The 20,901-nt window shown below is 46.8% G+C and overlaps 1 protein-coding gene across 3 annotated transcripts in view; it reads right to left on the bottom strand.

Annotated features, from left to right (window-relative positions):
- LOC120959129 (serine/threonine-protein kinase Genghis Khan) overlaps positions 1-20,901 on the bottom strand; it is a 50,083-nt gene that overhangs the window by 12,362 nt on the left and 16,820 nt on the right. For all 3 annotated transcript variants that reach the window (XM_040382294.2, XM_040382297.2, XM_040382295.2), the window contains exons 3-8: positions 5,836-6,375; positions 5,291-5,766; positions 5,122-5,226; positions 3,165-5,041; positions 2,750-3,067; positions 2,569-2,675 (exon numbers count right to left, since the gene is read on the bottom strand). In XM_040382294.2, the coding sequence (XP_040238228.2) occupies positions 2,569-2,675; positions 2,750-3,067; positions 3,165-5,041; positions 5,122-5,226; positions 5,291-5,766; positions 5,836-5,890 (2,938 nt within the window). In that variant the 5' untranslated portion in view covers positions 5,891-6,375. The remainder of the gene's footprint in view (positions 1-2,568; positions 2,676-2,749; positions 3,068-3,164; positions 5,042-5,121; positions 5,227-5,290; positions 5,767-5,835; positions 6,376-20,901) is intronic.

Here is a 20,901-nt window from a genome sequence, read left to right as displayed (position 1 = left end):
TATTTGCGGCAATGATATTGCTGCAGTTGCTGATGGTGAGGGCGGTAGTGGTGCAATTGTTGCTGCTACTGATGCTGCTAGTAGTGCCAGTGCTAGTGAGCGTACTCGCATCAGCGTGTGTAACAACCTGTGGATTTGTTGATGCCGTCACTGGCAAGTCTTCGTCCTCGTTATCCACCATCCCCGCCGCCTCTTCGCTCGTGTGGGGCGACTTCGGTTGGGCCGCATCTGGTGTTGCTGCCACGCCTGCCAGTGGGTTTGCATTTTCGTCCAGCTCTACTCCACCCATCGTCCTTAGCCTATTATCACGCACACTACTATCATCACCTTGATCGTTCGCCTGCACGGTGGATCCTGCTCCGGCCGTTTCCTGCAGCTCGTGGATGTATTTGTTCAGCACGGCCCGCTCGAACTCGGTCAGCTCATCGGTGGCACCGGTTAGCGTGCCGCTCTTGGCTTTTCCACCCTCCGTTGGTCTGTTGTTTTCTTCACTCCGTCGCACATCGTTTAGCAAGTTTTCGATCAACCGGTCGTCGTCGTAAGCGGTAGTGTTGATGGTGGTGGTGGTGCTGGCGGTACTATGCGTTGACGTTGCCGATGGGCCGGAAATCAACTGCTGTTTCCGTACCGTCTCCAACACGTCCCGCATTTCCACCTCTCTCGAGCTTCTCGGTCGACCACCGAACAGCGGTTCGTTGAGATTGGCGCCGAATCCACGAATGCTGCTGGTGCTTCTTCGGCTGCTCGCCGTCGATCCTTCGCCATGACTCCAGGACTGCATCACCGGCAGTGGCACTGTGGCGTGGCACATCGAGGCGGGAGATGTTGCCGGCAGTAGTAGGATGATGAAGTTAAAGTTTATCGGATTTTTGGGTTTAATGAAGTACAGAAGATTTTCGAGTTTTTTTTTCAACAGATGTGGTTGTGTACGTTGGTTGGTATTGTTGACCGCGATGAGCGTACGTATCGACGAGGAAACACAATCAAACAAATTTAGTTTGGATCAGCATAAAGATTAAAGAAGAGATTTTGTGCGTGCCGGCAGCACGCAAAATAACAAACACACACGCACACGCACACAAATATCATACACACAAGCACACTTTCTGAAGGCTTCTCTCGTTTGAGACTATCAGACAGCGGTTGAAACCCTGGCACAAACTTGCTTTCCCTTCCCCGCTATTCTAGGCTACACATCTTTTAACTGTTTTTGCTAGCAGGACACACCTTAAGCAGCGAAATAAAAGTAATCCTCGAATGGTTGCGTGTGTCCTTGTCACATGCTTGTCTGAGACGGTGGTTCGATCATTTTTCCCCTTTTTTTTCTTTTATCATTGGTATAGAAATTGTATCGCTATAAAGGTTCTAACATCTCTTCCCGTTGCATTTGCTAACAGATCTGTATCCTACACCTTGTACTTTTTTACAACCAGCGCAAAGCACTATCGTCCCGCAACATTAGTGACCAGGAATCCCCAGGATTCAAGATCTACGGCACTACTACGCTTACAGAATTGATACAAATACACAACAACACAGAGATGGGTAGATGGGACAGTGAGGACATAGGCTAGGGGTTGGAGCGAGGATATTTAAGGGGGTTAAGAATTTTGATCGCTAGATCTATCTTAAGGGGTTGTGAATCCAAGGAGTCGTACCTCTATGGTACAATATTGAAGGCATAGAATAATCATCTCTTTATGACGCGTTTCAAGCTAGATACTGTTTTTACGGAATACTTGTGCAATGCATACCATATATGTGCAGAAAGTTGTAAATTTACCTATTCGCTTTCTGATAATACGATCGAATCGGTACGCCCGGTTCGATCGCGATATGATGAGCTACGTTTAAACAAGCAAGCACTGCAGAGGCTATGTAATAGAACACGTTAAAATCGTTACGTTCCAGTGTACACGATGGGGGTTAGTAACTGATCCCGGGCTCGAATTTCAAACATTTAGAACCCTTTAAATTGTGCAAACTTGTCGTTGCATTTTGTCGTTGTGTGAAATCGCGAGAGAGAAAGAAAAAACTGACGTACGAAACACATTTTACTAGATTAATAAAAAGCATTCCTTTCAGCAGCTACACACCTACATACCCACTCCGGAAAAAGTGTTATACTGTTAAGATAATTCTACCAACTACCTACTTGCTCCCGGCACCAATCTTTTAAAAGCACATTTAAAACAGCGGTTAAACAAAAAAAAAAACTACTACAGCGCTTATTTCGTACATTTCGTCTTCTCAGCGATACACACATACACCCATCAGTCTGTCCCATATCCATATCGGACGCGTTTGGCTCTATAAAAGCTAAAAAACACACTGCCCTTCGCAAACTAACAAAAAAGAAATGCTCCAATGGCAGCAGCCTATACAAAAGCTCCACATTACCCGCGCACGATTACGGGACAAAAAGTATTTAAATTCCGGAACGAATGCCATATTCCAGACGGAATCTGGGCAGTTGTAAGCTTGCATAACTCCATAGCGTATTATCCCTGGGGTTATTAACAAAATCGAAAAAAAGGTAACAGTTCCGTTCAACTACGTTGTACTCACATCCTTCGTTGGATTCAAGCCGCTGCTGTAGCTCCTTGATCACGCTTTCCTTGCGCTTCAGCTCACTGCCAATCGATTCGCAGATCTGGCGCGTCTCTCGCAGGTCCCTAAAATGTAAGAGTAATGAGCACACGTTGCTGCTTTTAGCGTTCTGCATTTCCATCTGATGAGCTGAACTCACTTTTGAGCCGCCACGAGATCAGTTCTGGTTCGCGTAAGCTCTTCCGAAATGACAGCCTTCGCCTGGATTTCGTTCTGCAGCGAGCTCTGCAGATTTAGCAGTTCCATCTTGTCGAGCTTCTGCGACCGACGGTTGCGCCAGTTCTTGTTGTCGCTCGCATTGTGGTTGAGCGGCCCGGTGTGCTTCAGGTACTCGAGCTCCTCGGTCATCTTGGTCGCGAGCGCCTGAAGGTAACCGCGCGCATCCTTCTCGTCCGATACCCACTGAATGATCTCCGCTATCTGACGTTCCCATTGGCTGAATGCTTGGCGTCTATTTCTGCAATCGGAAAACGGTCATAGGTTAGCGGTGAAGATCGCTATTATTTTCACCTTTGCACTCCCCATACCCCCCCCCCCCCCCCTCCCCCACCTACCTTAGGTCCTCATATTCGCTTTCCATTTGCAGCCGTTCGGCCGTCAGACGGCGGTTAGACTCGCTGATCATCTCGAGATCGGTGATCAGCTTGCGGTTATCGTCGAGCAGGATCTTCTTCTCGCGCTCGTGCCGCTTGCGCAGCTCGAGAATCGTTTCCTCCGAGTCGGTGAGCGATTCGAGCCGGCTCGAGTCGAGCTTTTCGCGCGCCTGCTGCAGCTCGCGCTGCAGCATCTCCCGATGGTTGTCCGCCTCGTTCAGCTGGTCCCTTAGGGCCGATATTTCGATGTTGTAGCGGGTCTGCTGCTGATTGATCTTCTCGCTGTACTCCACCTCCAGCCGGTCGATCTCGAGCCGGATCGAATCGGACGACGAGATGCCGAGCGAGTTGGACGAGCCGAGCTCGGACGAGCTGCGGCTGCGCGCCTCCATCTGCAGCTGCCGGTAGCACTCCTCCGACCGCTCACGCTGCTGCCGCTCCCGGTTCAGCTCCGAGATCAGATCCTGTATGCGAGCGTCCTGCTCCCGGCGCAGCTTGTCCGTCTTGCGCAGCTCGCTGCGCAGCGTGTCCACCTTCTGCATCGTCACCTCCAGCTCCTCCTCCTTGTCGCGTACCTGCCGCGAGAGCTTCTGCTTCTGCTGGCGCAGATCGGAAAGCTTGTCCGTGACCTCCGTGTACTCGGCCATCGCCAGTTTGCGCTGCTCCAGCGCATCCTTCAGCTCCTTGTCCTGCTGCTTTAGCCGATCGAGCGCGTCCTGGTGCTCCTTCGCCAGGTCTTCCTTCTCCTGCCGCAGCAGACGGATCATCTTTTCGTTCTCCTTGATCTTTGCGTCGACCTGGCCGTCGACCGAGTCGCCGGCGGCGGCCGTCCCAACCGACATGGCACCGACCCGCTCGAAGCTCTTGATTTGGCTCTCCAGCTCGCAGTTGCGCTTGGTCAGGATGTTGATTTCGTCCTGGAGCTTACGCGTGCTGTCCGGGCTGAGGCGTTGCTTCTCCTCCGAGCCGTGCTTTTCCAGCTTCAACGGTGGCAACGGTTGGCTGGCGCTGTTCGTACTCGTGATGGCACGCGACAGTCGGCCCACGTCCGACAGCGAGCTGTCCTTGGTGAACGTGAAGCCCACGAACGGCAGATGGTGCCCGGAGAAGGCAGGGTTCGTCGTGGGTGGCACCGCATCGGACAGCTTGATGTCCGTGTCGTCTACGTCGAAGTTGGACGTGTCGGTTGGACTAGAAACCTCCGGGATGTACGGTGCCTGCCCGTTCCGTATCGTGTCCCAGCTGATGCCCTCGAACCACGGGTGCGCCTTGAAATCGTCGATACCGTTCTGGCCGAGCCGGTACTCCGGGGCGCAGATCAGCCGCCGGATCAGATCCTTGGCCTGCTCGCTCACCCCGAACTCGTCGTCGTCGTTCGGGAAGTCGAACGAATTTTTGTGGTTCATTATCTTGCCGTACGTTTCCACCAGACTTTCCGCGTAGAATGGCGTCTCGCCGAACAGCATCTCGTACATGCAGACGCCGAGCGACCACCAGTCACACTCGGGCCCGTACTTACCCTGGCCGTCCTCCATCGCGCGCAGTATCTCGGGCGAGATGTAGTCGGGCGTGCCGACGGCAACGTTCGACTGTACCGTGCCTTGCGGGCCGAGCCGCAAGCACGAGCCGAAGTCGGCCAACCGTACGTGGCCGCTCGCATCGAGCACGATGTTGTCCGGCTTGATGTCCCGGTGCACGTACTTCAGCTCGTGGATACTGTGTATCGCCAGTACCATTTCGGCGATGTAGAACCGGGCCATGTCTTCCGGCAGCCGGTCCTCGAACTTGCTCAGCAACGTTAGCAAATCACCACCACAGTAGTAATCCATTATGAGGTACTGAAAAAGTGCAATAAACCAGAAACGATTTTTAATATTAAATGCGATTTGTTTTTCTTCAGCACTTCAGCTCTACATACCAAATTGATGTCATCCTGGAAAGCGTAATGTAGATTCGTTATCCATCGCCGGTCACCGAAGACCAGCACATCGCGCTCTTCCCGGAAGCAGGCCGTTTCGGCACGCTGTAGAAAAAAAAGAAAGGATTTTTTAAAAGGAACACTATTAAAAAACACTCTATATATTTACCTTCAACATTTCCCATTTGTTCAGTATCTTCATCGCATAGATCTGACTAGTGTGATGCATCCGCACGACGCACACCTCGCCGAACGCGCCGCGCCCGATCACCTTCAGCACCTCGAAGTCGTCCCGGGACAGCCGCAGCTGCTTCACGCTCTGCACGACCGACTTCATCAGCTCGATAAAGTCCGACACGGTCTTCTCGCGGCGCAGCGATGAATTGCAGCACTCGTCGTACAGCACCACCAGACAGTCGAGCATCGTTTCCACCGACAGGAACTTTTCCGCCGACAGACCGGCGGCGGCCACCACCCCGCTAAGGATCGTACCAAACAGCGGGCTGCTGGTGGTGGTGGTGTTGTTCGCGGTGGTCGTTCCATTGCTGCCATTGCTGCTGAAGTTGTTGTTTGTACCGCTGCTACCGGTGACCTGGTCTAGGATAAGGCTTTCTAGCTCTTTCAGGCGGGCCGCAGGCGATTGTACTAGAAAGGGAAAGGACATGTCATGAATTTACAGGTTCGAAAATCTCAGGGCCACCTCACTCGGCTTACCTGACAGCTTGGAAAGGTTTAGTCCCGCGAGGACATCTTTCTGATCGGAAGCCATCGCACTGCGCGCAGTTTGTTGATTTCTTGTTTCGGCCTAGAAATTCTGTTCCGAACTTCGCAATCGAATGCGCTGGGTTTGTGTTTGTGTGTGGGTATATGATGCGCTCTATATAGCTTAATAACGCAGGGATAGATTGTTTATAAACCTATCTAAGCCTCGAGAGCTACTTTTCTTCCATTCGACACCGAAATTTCGCTACAATAATTTTATTCTACTCCTCTCCTGCTTATTTCGTCCCACTTTCGCTCGTGTGCAATAATATCGGTGCTGGACTGTGTTGGTTACAGCGACATTCGGGACGACGAAAGTGGTTCGCTTTCGGCTCCTGAAGCGTTAGGAACCGCCGAATGGCGGTGGCGTTATCCCTCCGGCAGGACATTAGGACAACCGCCACCACCGTGACGGTGGCTTACCACTGCTGCACTGCTGTACCATTGGATCGGTTCAGGGGCAAAACACGGAAGATAGATGAGGTTAAATGTCTGTAATGATAGAAGAAAAATAAGAAAAAATTAGTACAGAAAAAATGAAGCATTTGTGCAAAAATAATTTATTTTCCCTTTTAATATCCCCCCAAACGGGACGTGCTGGGCGTGCTTAACTGCACACCCAAAGATGGGCAATAAATTAGAACTCTCCCAAGGTTAATGTGAAATTGTTACCGCACGCAAGATGCATTACCATTTCCCTCACCATTAGCCGGTGGTCGTGGTCGTGGCTGGATGTAATTGGGTCATTTTAAGAGAATAGGATGCAAACCTCTCGCACTGAAGCGAAAACGGATCTCATGCAACCCCCCAGCCGTGATTCAGCATACCGAAACAATGCTGTGTGCTGACTGCAGTCGAATTAATGCACAATGCTGTGAAGACAGACAATGCGCACTGCATTCGCGTGCCTTCGGGATGGCGTGAGCGCTGAACTTCTTCCTCCATCTCCGTCGCGGCATTAGCACACATTTGTGATGGATGTGGTGGCCCCACTACTGACAGATCCGGCATACTTTTGGCATGCACATAGCAAACATTCGGTAGTAGTGTAGAACATTTCATAATCGTTTGTAGTACAATGTTGCTAAATTTGACGAATCTTTAAACGACCCTGAAGGGTTGGCTCGGTTGACTAAGTGAGCTTTTCCTAAGTGAGGAATCTAAGGGGCTGGTTTGTCCTTAAAATGGACCAAAAAAGAAGACAAAAGGGCCACGGAGAGCAAACGAGAGAGAGAGGGAGAGAAACAATGCTAGACCAGTCACGAAAGCAAGCACTGCCCTCCCCCTGTGTGCAATGCAAAAGCCAAATTATTGGAGCGAAAAATTCTGTTTCGTTGTAACTTTTCCTCCCTAGGCGTACCACATGGTACACTTTTTCGTTTTTTTTGTTCTTCTTTTGTTTTGGCCTCCCTTTCAACATTAGTATGCAGTTATGTATGATTGCTGGAGGCACACGATCGTTTTCATGTCTCTTCTGTGGCATGTGTGCGTGAGTGTTGTGTGTGTGTGTTGCTGCTGTTTTCATCTTTATTCATCCGGAGCTTGTGCTTTCCATACAATTCCGCCCGTAATTAGTGAGCACGGGGTGTGTGTCACGGGGCATGAAGTGCGGAAAGTGATCTACAAAGAGCAGCAGCAGCAGCAGGAAAAAACAACCCCATCCGCGATGGAAACCGCTTTTCCTACACACATTAACCGACGGTTTTGCCTTTTCATCAATGGAGGAGGGTTAGCGTAATTTCTTTCACACTTCCAAAATTATTCACCAACTGTAATTGTTTGAGAAAAATGGGTCATCGAATGAAAATGCAAATTGCAATTATAGACGGCAAAATGTTATGAGTAATTATGCGAACATACAACTATCAAAAAGGAAATTCAATTATGATGGGGCGAGGGCGAGGATCGTTCCCAAAGGGCGTACGACGACATAGCTTTTAATTCATATTTCCAATGAAAAAGGCAAAAAAGGTGATCTAATCAACGAAGACACGTTTTGATGGATAAAAAGCTTGCGAAAGAAGGTGTCCTTCTGCCATCCAGACATCCATCGCCATCATCTATCGCAAGTTTATTTCTCTTTTTATAAGGAACGATACCTTTCTCTTATCTCGGGCGTGCTTGTGCTGTACGCTTGTTTAAATTTTTATCACATTATATTTCTACCTTCTTCCTGTCTGTCCATTGCTCCAATTTTGTTGCTTTTGCTCTTATCCCAAAGCCAATATTTAAACAACCATTCCCGGTGGATTGAAATGTGTCCCTCTTTTCCGTGTCGGTTAGTGAAAACCAGCCTCCCAAATGCGGTTTTTCCATTCCTTTCGAGAGTCCGTTTCGTTGAGCAAGACAGAGAGAGAGAGAGAGAGAGAGAGAGAGAGAGAGAGAGAGAGAGAGAGAGAGAGCTATGATGACCTATGACCCCGGTAAATTGTCAATCCGTTGAGACCTGGAGGGCAAGCTCTGGTGCGGTTTTTTGGGGGTTGAAACTTTATCCGCGGTTACGACGGTTAAGGATGGATGCATAATGCATCGCGCAAAATGGCGGTTAGCGTGTGCGGGTGAGCAAAAAAAACAGAAAGAAAGGAAGGAAAAGCCAATACTGACACTTGGTCCCGGCGGCTCCTGTTTTCCCAGTTGTGTCGGCGCAATTAGCAGAGGATGGTTGTTGAAGGTTTCGGTTAGTCCACTTTCGCAAAAAAAGTTATTTATTATTCATTAAGCTGACGCAGAGTCTTAACCACCGTTTGTTGGCTTTTTCATTCTTCTCTGACCCTCAATCGAAATAGTAAAAAAATCGTGCAAGACTTGTTTCATTTCTCAACTGTCAAAATGGTTTACCACTCAATAAACTCCGAATCGAACAACAAATTTACCATCGTTTAAACACAATTAGCCTGCTAGTCAGCCAGCCAGCAGTACAGTGCTGTGATTGCAGCACAGACAAAAGCTAATCGTTTAATTACACTCATTTTTTAACAGTAAGGAAAAAAAGGTGGCGCCCCACGAAACGTTTCACGGTCGGATGAGTTTCCTTCTTCAGCCCACAGCCCAGTAACACGTGCGCGGAAGGCACAATTATCGGAAATTAATGACCAAACACAAATGCGCTGTTCATGCGATCCCGAACGCTTTCTGCATCAAGTGCATCAAGAAAATTAATAGAAAAATAGGATGAGTTCGGATGCACTCAAGCGATCATTGGAGTGTTTTAAACGAAAATGCCCCTTTCCACCATTACTACACAAGACAACAAAACAATAAAAAAGTGTATTTATTGAACAAATTTATGATATTATCTTATTCCTTTTCCACAAGGTGCAGTGTACACGTAAGCACTCTGCAGCTGACTAAGAGTGATGAAAAGTCCCTGTTACAAGAGGTAACTAGCAATTAAAGCCCACATACACCTCCCTTTTGTGTACCTAGCTGGCTGATTTTATGACCGCCTTGACCCTCACAGAGCGCGTGTGTCTGGTGAAGAGGCAGTACAGAGAACTCAACGTAAACATAATCAAACCAATGAAATGGTCCACACAAACTCACCCTCATAAGTTTGCTGCCCTCACAGCTCTCTTGCAGACGTATAAATAATGGCAAACCCGGAGGATAAACTACCTTTTTGGCTGTGCAAGGGTGTGTGTGGGCGATAGTGCATTAGCAATATTCCTTTTTCTTTCTCTCTCTCTCCCAACCCTAAACCACACAAAGGACATTAAGCGGGGAAAACTCGGGAAAACAGCCGGTCATTTCCAGGGACGGCAACGAGCAGTTGCTTACTTCAGACACTGGGGGTGGTCGGAAGGTGTTGGGGTACGAATTTTCTACACCAACCATCGGCAATATTATAATGGCAAGTTGTTGGGCAAGTGTGGCAAAGCCATATCTAATCCTCCCACCCTTTGGCTTCACACTTCCAGGGAGGAAAGGGAGACAAAACAAGGGATTAGGGGGAAAACCAACGCACACGGCGCCCGACAGTGGGACAAATTCTCACCCACCCTCTCTCTTGTTCTCTCTCCCAGTCTGTTGGACAGAGTTTGTGTCGGGCCCGTGAGTAAGACATTTCCTTTTCCAAGTGAATTATTACCTCTCGAATGCACTTTTCCCTTCGATCAAGGGTGAAAACGAAAGTAACTCCTCCGCCGCCATGCTGGTGGAGGTATATATTTCCACTTTTTTATGGCCACCAGCAGCCATGATAACATTGTATTCCATTTGCGAGAAAAATACGATATTTACGAAATGGTTGTGTGTAAGGAAAAAGGGCTACACAGGCCTCAAACTCTCGCTTTTGGGTGGCACCAAAATCCAAACGTGCCACGCATAGCTTGTCCCCACAGTCTCGCCGCCGGCCGGTTAAACCAAATTATGGGGCCGAATTGCTGTAGGTAAATGTAGCAAATAGAACTTCCGGATTTGACGACGCGTTGAAACGCTATTTCTCCCCCCATTTTTGTCGCAATTCTAACGAACCCCGGCGTATTTGGGAATGAAATATTCATTAGGGGCGGGTTTTTGGAGTTTGACGTACAGATTATTTGAGTGACTGTATGTGTGTGTGGGTGTGTATTTTTGTATGAAAATGAGGACGAGGAAAGCTCGCGGCGGGTCATAAGCTGTATCGATGTATTCATTACTCTTCGACCCTCTGAAACGGAACAGCGAGCAAGTCAAACCCTACCAACTATATACCCTTTGACGGCACAATTTGTCATTGGTTTTATCGCCCCAGTTTGTCGCATTGTAAATCAAGCAAAAAACAACAGCACGACTAGTGATATACTTGTGAGGTAATTCCTACATCCAAACTATGGCCACTTCTAAAATTAAATAAAAATGTTATCTCTCTCTCGTTGCAAAAAAAAGCGTTCCACAAACACGAAAAAAGGTCCGAAAAAAAAGAGAGCAAAATACTGGACTCAAATACTCTGCAATACCGGCACACAGAGTCCACTATACCACGCATCGCGTTGCGGATGTCTAGACCAAGCGTCTGGGCGCTTAATAGAAGCATCATTCTCTCTGACGCGGGCTGCTGACGCCAACAGCCGACCCTTATCCATCGCGCATCCTATATCCTATCTACACCGGGAACGGGGCCGAGAGTCTATATCGGTAAGGTTGAATGATCTCATCCCTCTGCCCATCATCCGGACGGTACATTTTCCGGCCCAACCATCCAGCCCTCGGGGACTGAGGAGAACCCGGAAAAGAGCAGCAAAAATCAATACTGCGCTACTGAAATGACTCACACCGGCGAATGTGCGAATCGAGCTTTTTGCAAGGTAGTAGTAGCTTTATAGTGTGTGCAAGCATGTTGCCCTTTGGAGTGCATTTTTCTGCACTCTATAGTTTTGTAAGCTGTTCTATATATCGATTGTTTTCTGGGTGTATTGTTGCATGGATGATTTAATCCAAATCCAAGGCACTAAACTATGCCAGATAAGCAACACAATAATGTAAATTTATCAGTCAATATCACACAAAGCTTTTACCAAGCGAAAGATCTGATCAATCGAAATCATAATGGCATAATTCAATGTCTTTTGCCAAAAAGTGTCGCATATGTGTTGTGGTATCAAGTGTGCTATAATACTGTAAATATATCGGAATTCCTCCTAATCTTCGAAATGTTCCAATTTAAAGTGATTTATTGCTTTTCCGTTGATCTATTCAATCTCTATTCCACATGTCTGTTGTCCTCGACATGTGCCCGATTGCTTGTTTTGGAATCTGTGCGTGATCCCCTCCCTATCATCCGCTTTACAGTGATTGACTACTACTACTACTTGCTAGAAGCAATCGGGCAGAACAGAGTGTGTTAAACGTCGAAAACGTCGACGTTCACAGGCCCAACAGCGACGGCACTACTAAACAGTGTCACACACACAGTCAGTGTCACATTAAAAATACAGCAAATTACCGGTACAAGCTGAGACCCTCCATAAAACAGCTTCGACCGGGCGAAGCGGCGAAATAGAGAGATCTAAAAGCGCAACGCGCGTTAACCCGTGAAAAGTCATGTCTTGCTGGACATACTATACTACACCATCCGTCCTCCTACTTCCACCGGCGTCTTACACACACACACAGAGCACAGTGCGGTGGTGTGGTTCCCATGTCGCACCGATGTCTTTTCCAAATGTGGCCTTTTTTCACTTCTGTTTTCATTTCCCCTTCGATCGCTGCTTCCACAAAACCTGCAGTGTGCGCGGGGAGATGGCAGGAAACAACAGCCGCCGGGAGAAGCAAAAAAAAAACACGCAGCTCACACGCAGGCGGCTAAGGGCATATAATGGAGGCGCCACCGCACCACCGGCCAGGCCAAGGCGTCATTTACGCCGTCGTTAACTTACGCAAAAGGTGTCGCGCGAGCGTGTGCGCGCGCGCGCGCGATCGCGTTGGCTTGTGTCAATGGGGAGGAGCTCGAAATGCGATTCCCACGCGCCACACCACCACCACGATCGCGAGCGCGTGTATGTGCCGAAAAGTGCGTCAATTGTAGACACCGCCGCCCAGCCGCATTTCTGTTTACGACAACTTTTTATTCGGTGCAAGGGGTGGAGAAGGTGTTTTTTTATTATCTCAATCTACCTTCATCTCGCGTCGCAGTCGCTTTTTTGCGCTCTTCAATGACAAGAAATTGGATCGAAAATGAACTGAAGTGGAACTTGAGCACTTGAGCGATACAGGGCGGAGGGCCAGGGCCAGTGCGCGGCGGCACGTCAACGCTTGATTGCCGGTACGGAATTTAGCTCCGGCTTTCCCTTCCGGAAGACGCTATTATGTCGCGATCGTTTAATGATCTTCCACTCGTGCTCACTGATGGAGTTGTTATCATGCAGAGAGAAGGCTGGAGGGGCATGTCTTGCACTATTTGAGAAGCATTTCGCATTGATGCTCCTTTGTGAACACGTGCATTGCCAGAAATGATTTAAAAAACATAACATTCATTTTAGCACGTTGTCTGCCTACTTTACGGAGGTTAAAGCCACCGCACAACACATTGAGGGACTTTTGTTTGCTCCAAAATGGAAATGAAACATCGCTTTTAGCACCCAGCAAAGGTTCAGATGCGGCAATGCGTCCACTACGCCACCATTAGCATTACGCTTTGGCCCGGAAGGCACACGAGACACTCGGGCCCGGCTTCAAGGGAATTATGCGCAATTTATGCGAGAGCGCGCTTCAATCGTCCATCATAACTACGCGCCCGTGTTCTGCAGCCAACATGCTTTTTTCTTCTGAGTTTCCCTTTGGTAAGATGAGTACACCTCTCGAGGCAGTAGATCGGCAAGGATTCATAACAAATTGGATGCCCATCTAGGGGAGAAGCCAACCGAACTTGGACACACAGCCATCGGAACACGTGGCGCACCGTCGTGTAAGGAAAGGTTGGAGGCTACCGACGGGACGGTTTGTTACGAGAACACGACACCCTTTCATGTTATCACACCATTCATGGACACGGGTGAACTAATTAAGACCGGCCGGTAAGGAGCAAGACCAGGTACCAGTGTTATTAACATCAGAAAGTTTGTCACGCGTTAATAGAGCAGAGATATCACGCCGAACTACGCCTTTTGACAGTCGCATTTAACATTGTAGGCTCAAAGGACCACAAACGAATGACTTCATGAAGGTTCAGAAGAATAAAGTAGCCTCCATCGGGTGCCACCTGTCGAGCAAATCCAATTTTCTTTCTTTTCGTCTGTTTTCTTCCATTTTCTGCTCTCGTTTCGTAGGTAAAACGTGACGGAATTCAAACTTTTTCCCCAAAAAAAAGTACAAAAACAGCTTCATTACATGAAACCTACACAGTTTGAAGGTGGCCAATCTTCGTGACCTTAAAATGTGACATTTTGAATCACGTTCCATGATGAGTTCGGCGCGTTTGCTTGCCCTCTTTCGCTGAAACAGAACTGCTTTGAACTTCATGCTGTAAGACAAACACATCCAAAGAGGATCCAAACATACTTCACAAACAATTATTGAATCCGTCCGACGCGTTTCGCCACGCGAAGTAATTATTTTCATCTGACACCTGAGACACACAATGAGATCATAATTCATCTGCCGCGCCGTTTCCAAACATACCCTCTGCCGATTGCAATTGCATTTTTTAAATGATTTTTTGCTCATCATCGGATCGGTTGGTTCGTAACATCGTAACACACTGACCAACATTTCTTGGCCCAGACAACAGGCCTCACTCCAACCGACCGATTTTCTTCTACTGCTCTTCTAACACATACGCAGATACAAGTACCATTACCCCGCGTGTTTTAATGGTGATGATGGTGGCGTGGTGGTGGTGGTGTCGAGATCGGTCTCAAAACTCTTCACATTTTCTTGCACGAGAGCTGGAGCCTGGTGGTCCACCGACTCGTCGTCTGTCATCATCGTTGGTACGCGACCACCCCGTTGTTAATAGAGTAGGATGATGTGTGGCAATGTTTCCCTCCAGCATCGGGGCTCCACATACTTTAAGCTCCAAGGGAGAAGAAAATCGCGCCGAAAGCACGTAGCAAAAATAGCGTCCAAGCAGAGAGAGAGAGAAGATCTGTTGGGCTGCGGCTTACGTTGAAGGTTTACGTGTAATAGCTTCGATGGAGAATTTAAACGTAATGGATATTTAAATTATGTAAAAAATATATTTTTAAAGCATTTTGAAGTGCATATTAATGCAAATTATATTGTTAAAAAGATTCATTGCAGTCCACAAAATCACACACACACACCTTTACCCAACGATTATCTTCTTTACATCACTCAATAATTGCTCTTCACAGCTTCCTCTCGTTTTCCCCACTTTAAAAGACCGTCTCCACTACACCCACCCTCCCTCTCTCGAAGTGAGCCTCTTTTGGTAAGAAAAAAAGCTTCCCCGATGGTGCGAATATGATACGCGCGATAATTATGCATGAGAAGATAACGTGCCCCCCCCCCCCCCCCATTCAGTGAGTGAGAAACCGCTCAAGTCAAAACGATTCCTCACAGTGAGATGATGATTTTGGCGCTGCAAAATTTAAAGCTCCACCGCAACGACCCACACACACATACACGGGTGGTAATTTAAATTGCCCTCTCTTCATTTTTTGCTACACATATTTGATTTCACCACCCACACACCCACCCGCCAACCTCAAATGGCCCCCCATACAGCACACGGAAGAGGAGGTGTAGAGGGCACCACGCTAATTTTTCATGATTATTCACAATCATTTAAAAAGCCTCCCATCGTACACGGGGGCGTTGCAGAGGCTGCACCAAAGGCTCAATTAAGCTTCGATCTGGCCAATTATTGTTGGTTGCTTCCTTCGCAATGCAGAAAAAAAGAAAAAAAAGTAGAAAAGCCTTCCTTACCACACAGAGAGTTCTCACACACTGCCTCATTATCGCCGCGGCACGCGCTCTCCCCGGCTTCTTGGCACAATTTAAACGATAATTCGGTTTTGGTAAGCAAAATGGTAGGAAGGGTTAACAGTGAGTAGAAGAAAAAAACCTCCCGTAACAAAACAAACACAACACACAGAAACAAAAGGACGAAACAAACCGTTTGTGTGTGCTCGCGCATACGCGTAGAACATGGGCGTAAAATGCTGGTGCGCTTGTTAAACATACTTTTGTTTGTTTTTTTGTTCGAACATGTGGATTGAAGGGGGGCTTGTATTTTTTGTGCGCGATACAAAAAAGAATCATCGGACAGTGCAGTAGTGCAAGTGGGAAAAAAGCGTCTTGTTGACCATCAGAACGACCTGTATGGGCGGTACAGGTGTGTAGAGACAGGAGATAGAGAGAGAAAAAGTCACTCTTCTGCGCAACAAAGTTATGATGCAAGCGCGCAAACGGCAAACTCCACACAAATGCGTGACCTTTGCAATACGTTAATGAAAAAAACACATGACAGCATACAAACAAACGTGTATTTTTTTGTCTATTCTAAGATTGTAATTTATAAGCAAGAAGTTGTGCTGTACGGTACTTTGAAACAATCTTAAATAACCCATTACAAATTCATAATATTTCTTGTCACTAGAATTACGCGGGTTTTTACGAGACATTTCCTTAAAAGATACAGCACAGCTTAGTTCCTTAAAAGATATTTTCTTGAAGAAGAAAAGAATCCTTAAGCTTTTTGTTTGTTAAAATGATTTTTAACTTTTTGCTTTTTCTTTCCACTTGCATGCGATTAGGCGCAATCATTATGTTTATACTACCTGGTTGACATGACATTTGTTGAACATCATCTTGACGAAACAGAAGAAAAAAATCAAGATAATAGAGTATGACTAGTTGTTTATAGGAGACAAATATGTTATGCGCAAACAACTGAAACAGGAAAAAAGATAGTTTAAAGAAAGAAACAAACAAACACAAATACAAAAGAAGTTGCATTTGCAGCGTGTGCGCACCACCACCCAACGATGATACTTTTAAAATTGGCCCGTAGCTATTTCAACCATCTGGAAAACACTAATTGAGCAAATATGTTCACCGGCGACTTCCCCTCCCCCCTCACGTGGCGGCGCACTGAGGGCATTGAAAAAAGGGCCTCTCAGCCGCTGCCCTACCCCAACAACCAAACGATTCCAGCAGCAACAAGCTACAGCCGTAGCCGTAGCAAATGGCAAATGTTTCGAATAGTTGCTGAGCCTTAATTAAAATTGCATTTCATACACTGCCACCGCCGCCACACAGGCCGCGTGCTTGTATTGCTCGCCGTTTTGAAGGTTATGGTGCGTTTGTTTTGCCGGCACCAGTGTACACCTTTTGACTACTGGACGCGCGCCGCGCCATCTGGATGGCGAAGGTGGTGAGAAAACTTTACTAGCGCTGCGCTGTTCGCGTTCCATTTGTTTATCTCTGGGTGAGGTTTTTGTGTGTGTGTGTGTGTGTACTTCTTCTAACAGACAGTAAATGGTAGATAAATCTATCTTATCTGCTGCCACTTTACGCAACGTCCGTGGAAGTGTGTACCTTGAAACTGATAGAAAAGACAACATATTTTACGCTCAACGCGCCTCACAATACGCGCGTGCAATCGAGTACCTCACATTAATGGTTTATGCTGTCCCAGGCTAGAAAGGCCTCTCTATGGAGCCTCTAACAGTACAGGAGCAGCCTGAACCCATTCTAAACCACGGTAGCTCATAATCAACTGGTGATGGTTGCTGTTCCCGCGCACGATGACACATACACACACTCCGTTCGTCAGCAGTTCTCTCCTCCTCTGCAGCAGAAATTAATTGCATCTATTTTCAGTGTATCGTGAGGAGTGTGTGGATATATGCCACACACGGGTGCAGCATTCCACACTGCACTGTGCACGGTACACACACGCCGTTTCTCTCTAACACGACAAAACCAAATCGCGCACCAGCATCGTTCTCGTCTCGCCAGCAAAACGTGCCTTGAAAGTGAATTTCAAGCAAAAAAGTGGCAGTTCTTTTGAAAGACCGCCACCCGACTGGCTTGGTTGGCAGGGCAGGCAGGGGGAAAGGGAAAGAACTCCGGTGGAACAGAAAACAACTTTCAAGTGCCTGATCCGGGAGGCTAAGGCCGGTGCAGCAGCAGGCGCAAACAACCGACCCAACCGCCGTTAGACTACAGCAGAATGCGGGAGGCAGCAAGCAGAACGGTTTGTTAGAAATGGAAGCCTCACAGGAAATCTCCGCCACACTAAACAACAACGTGAGATCATGGTGGAAATGTGAGAGAGGAGGGCTGTGTGTCCTCCCTGCCCATCCCGCCCCCCGCGCCGTTCGAAGAATTCGGCAATGGGGCAGCACTTGTTTATGATGAGGTTTTGTTTCAACTTCTGTTGACACTTTGCGAATGACAAGTATCTGTGTACACAAAGCGTTTTCTGCACTCTGTCTTTTAGGTGGAAAGATGTTAGTAGTGATGATGTGAACGATGTGACATGATATTTAATTTAATGTTGGATCATTTCTGAAGATGTCAACATACTCAGGCAGCAGGCAACTAGCATGCTAGGAACTCGACAGTACATAGATGTCATCGGATACTGCTTTGTGGATTTAATGATACAACGTTACCAGGGTGGCCACTCGAATTAGGATTTTAAATTCCCGGTTTTTTCCCGGTTTTTCCCGGATTTTTTGGAGTTTTCCCGGTACACTATGCTTCGCCTGCCGGTTTTATCGATACTTCAATTCCAAATTAGTATGTCATAGGTTTTCAAAAATCGTTATCTAGAAGATGGTAAATAAACACGGGCATTACGGGAAAGGTGGACACTTGACATAAAAACTGGATAAAAGTTATTAGTGAATTATTCAACAATATAATATCCAATCTGGAGGTGTGGCAACACATTTGAGAACCATTTTTGGCATGATTTCTATCAAATTTGTACAAACAAAATTTCAATCGTGCACTCGTTTGTGGAACAAATTTGGCTACTATGGATCTTAAGCTATTTAAATATGAATTTCTGTATATTTTCGGAAGATTTATATGAGCTAAATACTGATGACACAATGAAAAAAAAGCTTTACAAATATTGCTTTTTGGTGGTTTAGCATCATGACAATAACGTGGAAAGACCCCGTGGCATAGATATTTTTCATCTGCTATCAATTGTTGATTAACAGATGTCATCACACAACTTAAAAAAAGGTAAACCGGAAGTCATGGACCAACCAGCCACTGGAGAAAGCATACAAATCTGCAAAGAACGGATTTCCTGTTAAACAGCAGCCATGCATTATGCTGTTACTCGCACGACGCTGATGATGCATCTCACGAATAGATGCAAGAGATTTCAGTGGGTTTTTCTTAATTTTGGGACACTTTCTTGAATATGTTTTACGGGAAGTGTACTTTATGTGATAATAAAACAAAGTAGTAACGATCGAACTGCAGAAGCGACGCCACCTCAATCATCAGTGCCAGCCAGTGTGGGAACCCAGTCACCCGGGCGGAATGAAGCTACAGGCCCGGAACCAAAATGCAAAATGCCAATGTACAGGCGATGTGTGATTGGGTAACCTTGAAATTGCTAAAAAGGACAAAAATTATCAGTTATGTTCAAAAATTGGGATCGCCCACTAAATCCACCGTTAAATTCGACATGACCGCAACTTCACGAGAGCTGAATAACAAAAGACGAGTGCAAGGTAGATCGAATAGGCACACCATACCCGAAATATGAAAAAAGAACCGATATCGGTGAATGTAAGTATTGCACCAGTGCGAATGAGAAGTATAGTACATCTATTGAGTACCATATGTGAGAAACGGAAAATGTTGTCCTTACACATTGGTGTGATGTTGCTGGCCTGTGGTAAGGTAACGGTTAGAACCTCACCGCATGCGATTTTGCCGCATGGGGCAAGAAAAGAGTTTTCTCAATTTTCTAGCTTTTCAAGGTATTATTATGATATTTTGTTGTTTCTTTATAAAGATAATCATTATTTTATATGATATTTAGACATTTGACATCTGAAACAAAATCGCATGCGACGATGCGGCAATAGCAAATGATTTTGATTTTGCCGCATCGCCACATGCGGCAGATTCGCAAGTGCTGTCATTGACGTCAAATCCCATACAAAAGCTTGCGGCAAAATCGCCTGCGGCTAGGTTCTGACCGCTGCCTAAGTTGGGAACAATATACAAAACATCCCATTAATTGAAAATGCACTTAGTACGATGGTTAACAGTGATAGCCAAAGTTTGTGATAATTTCCCGGTTTTTTTGGAGAATTTCCCGGTTTTTCCCGGTTTTTCCCGGAAAAATAAAATTCCCGGCTAATTCCCGGTTTTCCCGGTTTTCCCGGTTGAGTGGCCACCCTGCGTTACGAACAAAACGGTTATCAATCAAGACAACTCGTCATCCTGAACAGCTTCTGTCCGAATGATTCCAACATATCTGAGGCAGTAGGAATACTTTCTCAAGTGACCTGATCTTAGAGGCGTAGAGCCCAGGAGTAGCAGAGTCATCAAAATCCTATAACGAACTCCTCATCAGAGCTGTTTTTGATACACGAAAACTCATCTGGAATTCACACAAACCCTTCGCTTATTTGGAATCAATGTTGATGAGGTTCCAATCACAGAGGACCTTAAACTTTGATGATCTAAAATGATGATATCATCATGGTACTCCACTCCAATCTTATCAACTTTGTTACACACACGTTTACGCAAGAGTCTGATACAAAAGCAGTTTGCAAAAATTGGACAAAATCCACGCGAAATTCTACTGAATCCCCACCAATCACGGGACTTGGTGGTGGGTTTCTATTAATCCATACAAATTTTCCCCGATACCCGATGCCCAAACCAATTGGTGAGCGTGTGCCAAAAAACAGCCTGCTCGTGCCGCATTCAGATGCAAAACATTGTGTAAAGCAAATAAACACCTCCAAGTGACTCCATCACAAACAGAGCACAGTTCTCACGACGGCTTTTCTCGTCGTTCCTGCGGGCAGTTTAAATATGAACACAGCTTAGTAGTGAGGAAAATCGGATCACCTCAACCATCACATGGTCGTCGGCCCCATTGTGTGCCAACGCTGCGCTGCCGGTCGGCGAGAACTGTGAGCGGAAAAATCCATCTCGTATTGCAGGAGGAGGAGCGCCTCGATACCACACACACATCCCAAGCAACTTTATCGTTGTTCAATGGCACGGAAAAATATTTACATCACCCACCACCATCACCACCATTTGGCACACGATTGACACACGGTGAGCTGGTGGTGTGGAATATCCCATTCGAACCACTCTTGGCTTTTTCAAAATACACAAAAGTGTGTGCCCCCCGAGGGAGGGAAATATCAACCACGTCGTTTTTGCAAATGTATATCACTCTTCTAATGAACAACAAACACATGGTGCGCTATCATCGGTGCCAAGACGGGAGGGGTCGGTAGCTGTATAGTTCGATTTAAAGCAGCATACATTAGGGATGAGGAAAAAGAACTTCTCCATTTTCCCGAGGGCAAAAACACACACACAACTCTAACACTCCTACACGACCGGCCA

This window comes from Anopheles coluzzii, chromosome 3, assembly GCF_943734685.1.
Source record: "Anopheles coluzzii chromosome 3, AcolN3, whole genome shotgun sequence".
In the NCBI taxonomy this organism is placed as follows: Eukaryota; Metazoa; Arthropoda; class Insecta; order Diptera; family Culicidae; genus Anopheles; species Anopheles coluzzii.
The sequence above is the reverse complement of the archived record's forward strand: the minus strand, read 5'-3'. Positions and strand labels throughout refer to the sequence as shown.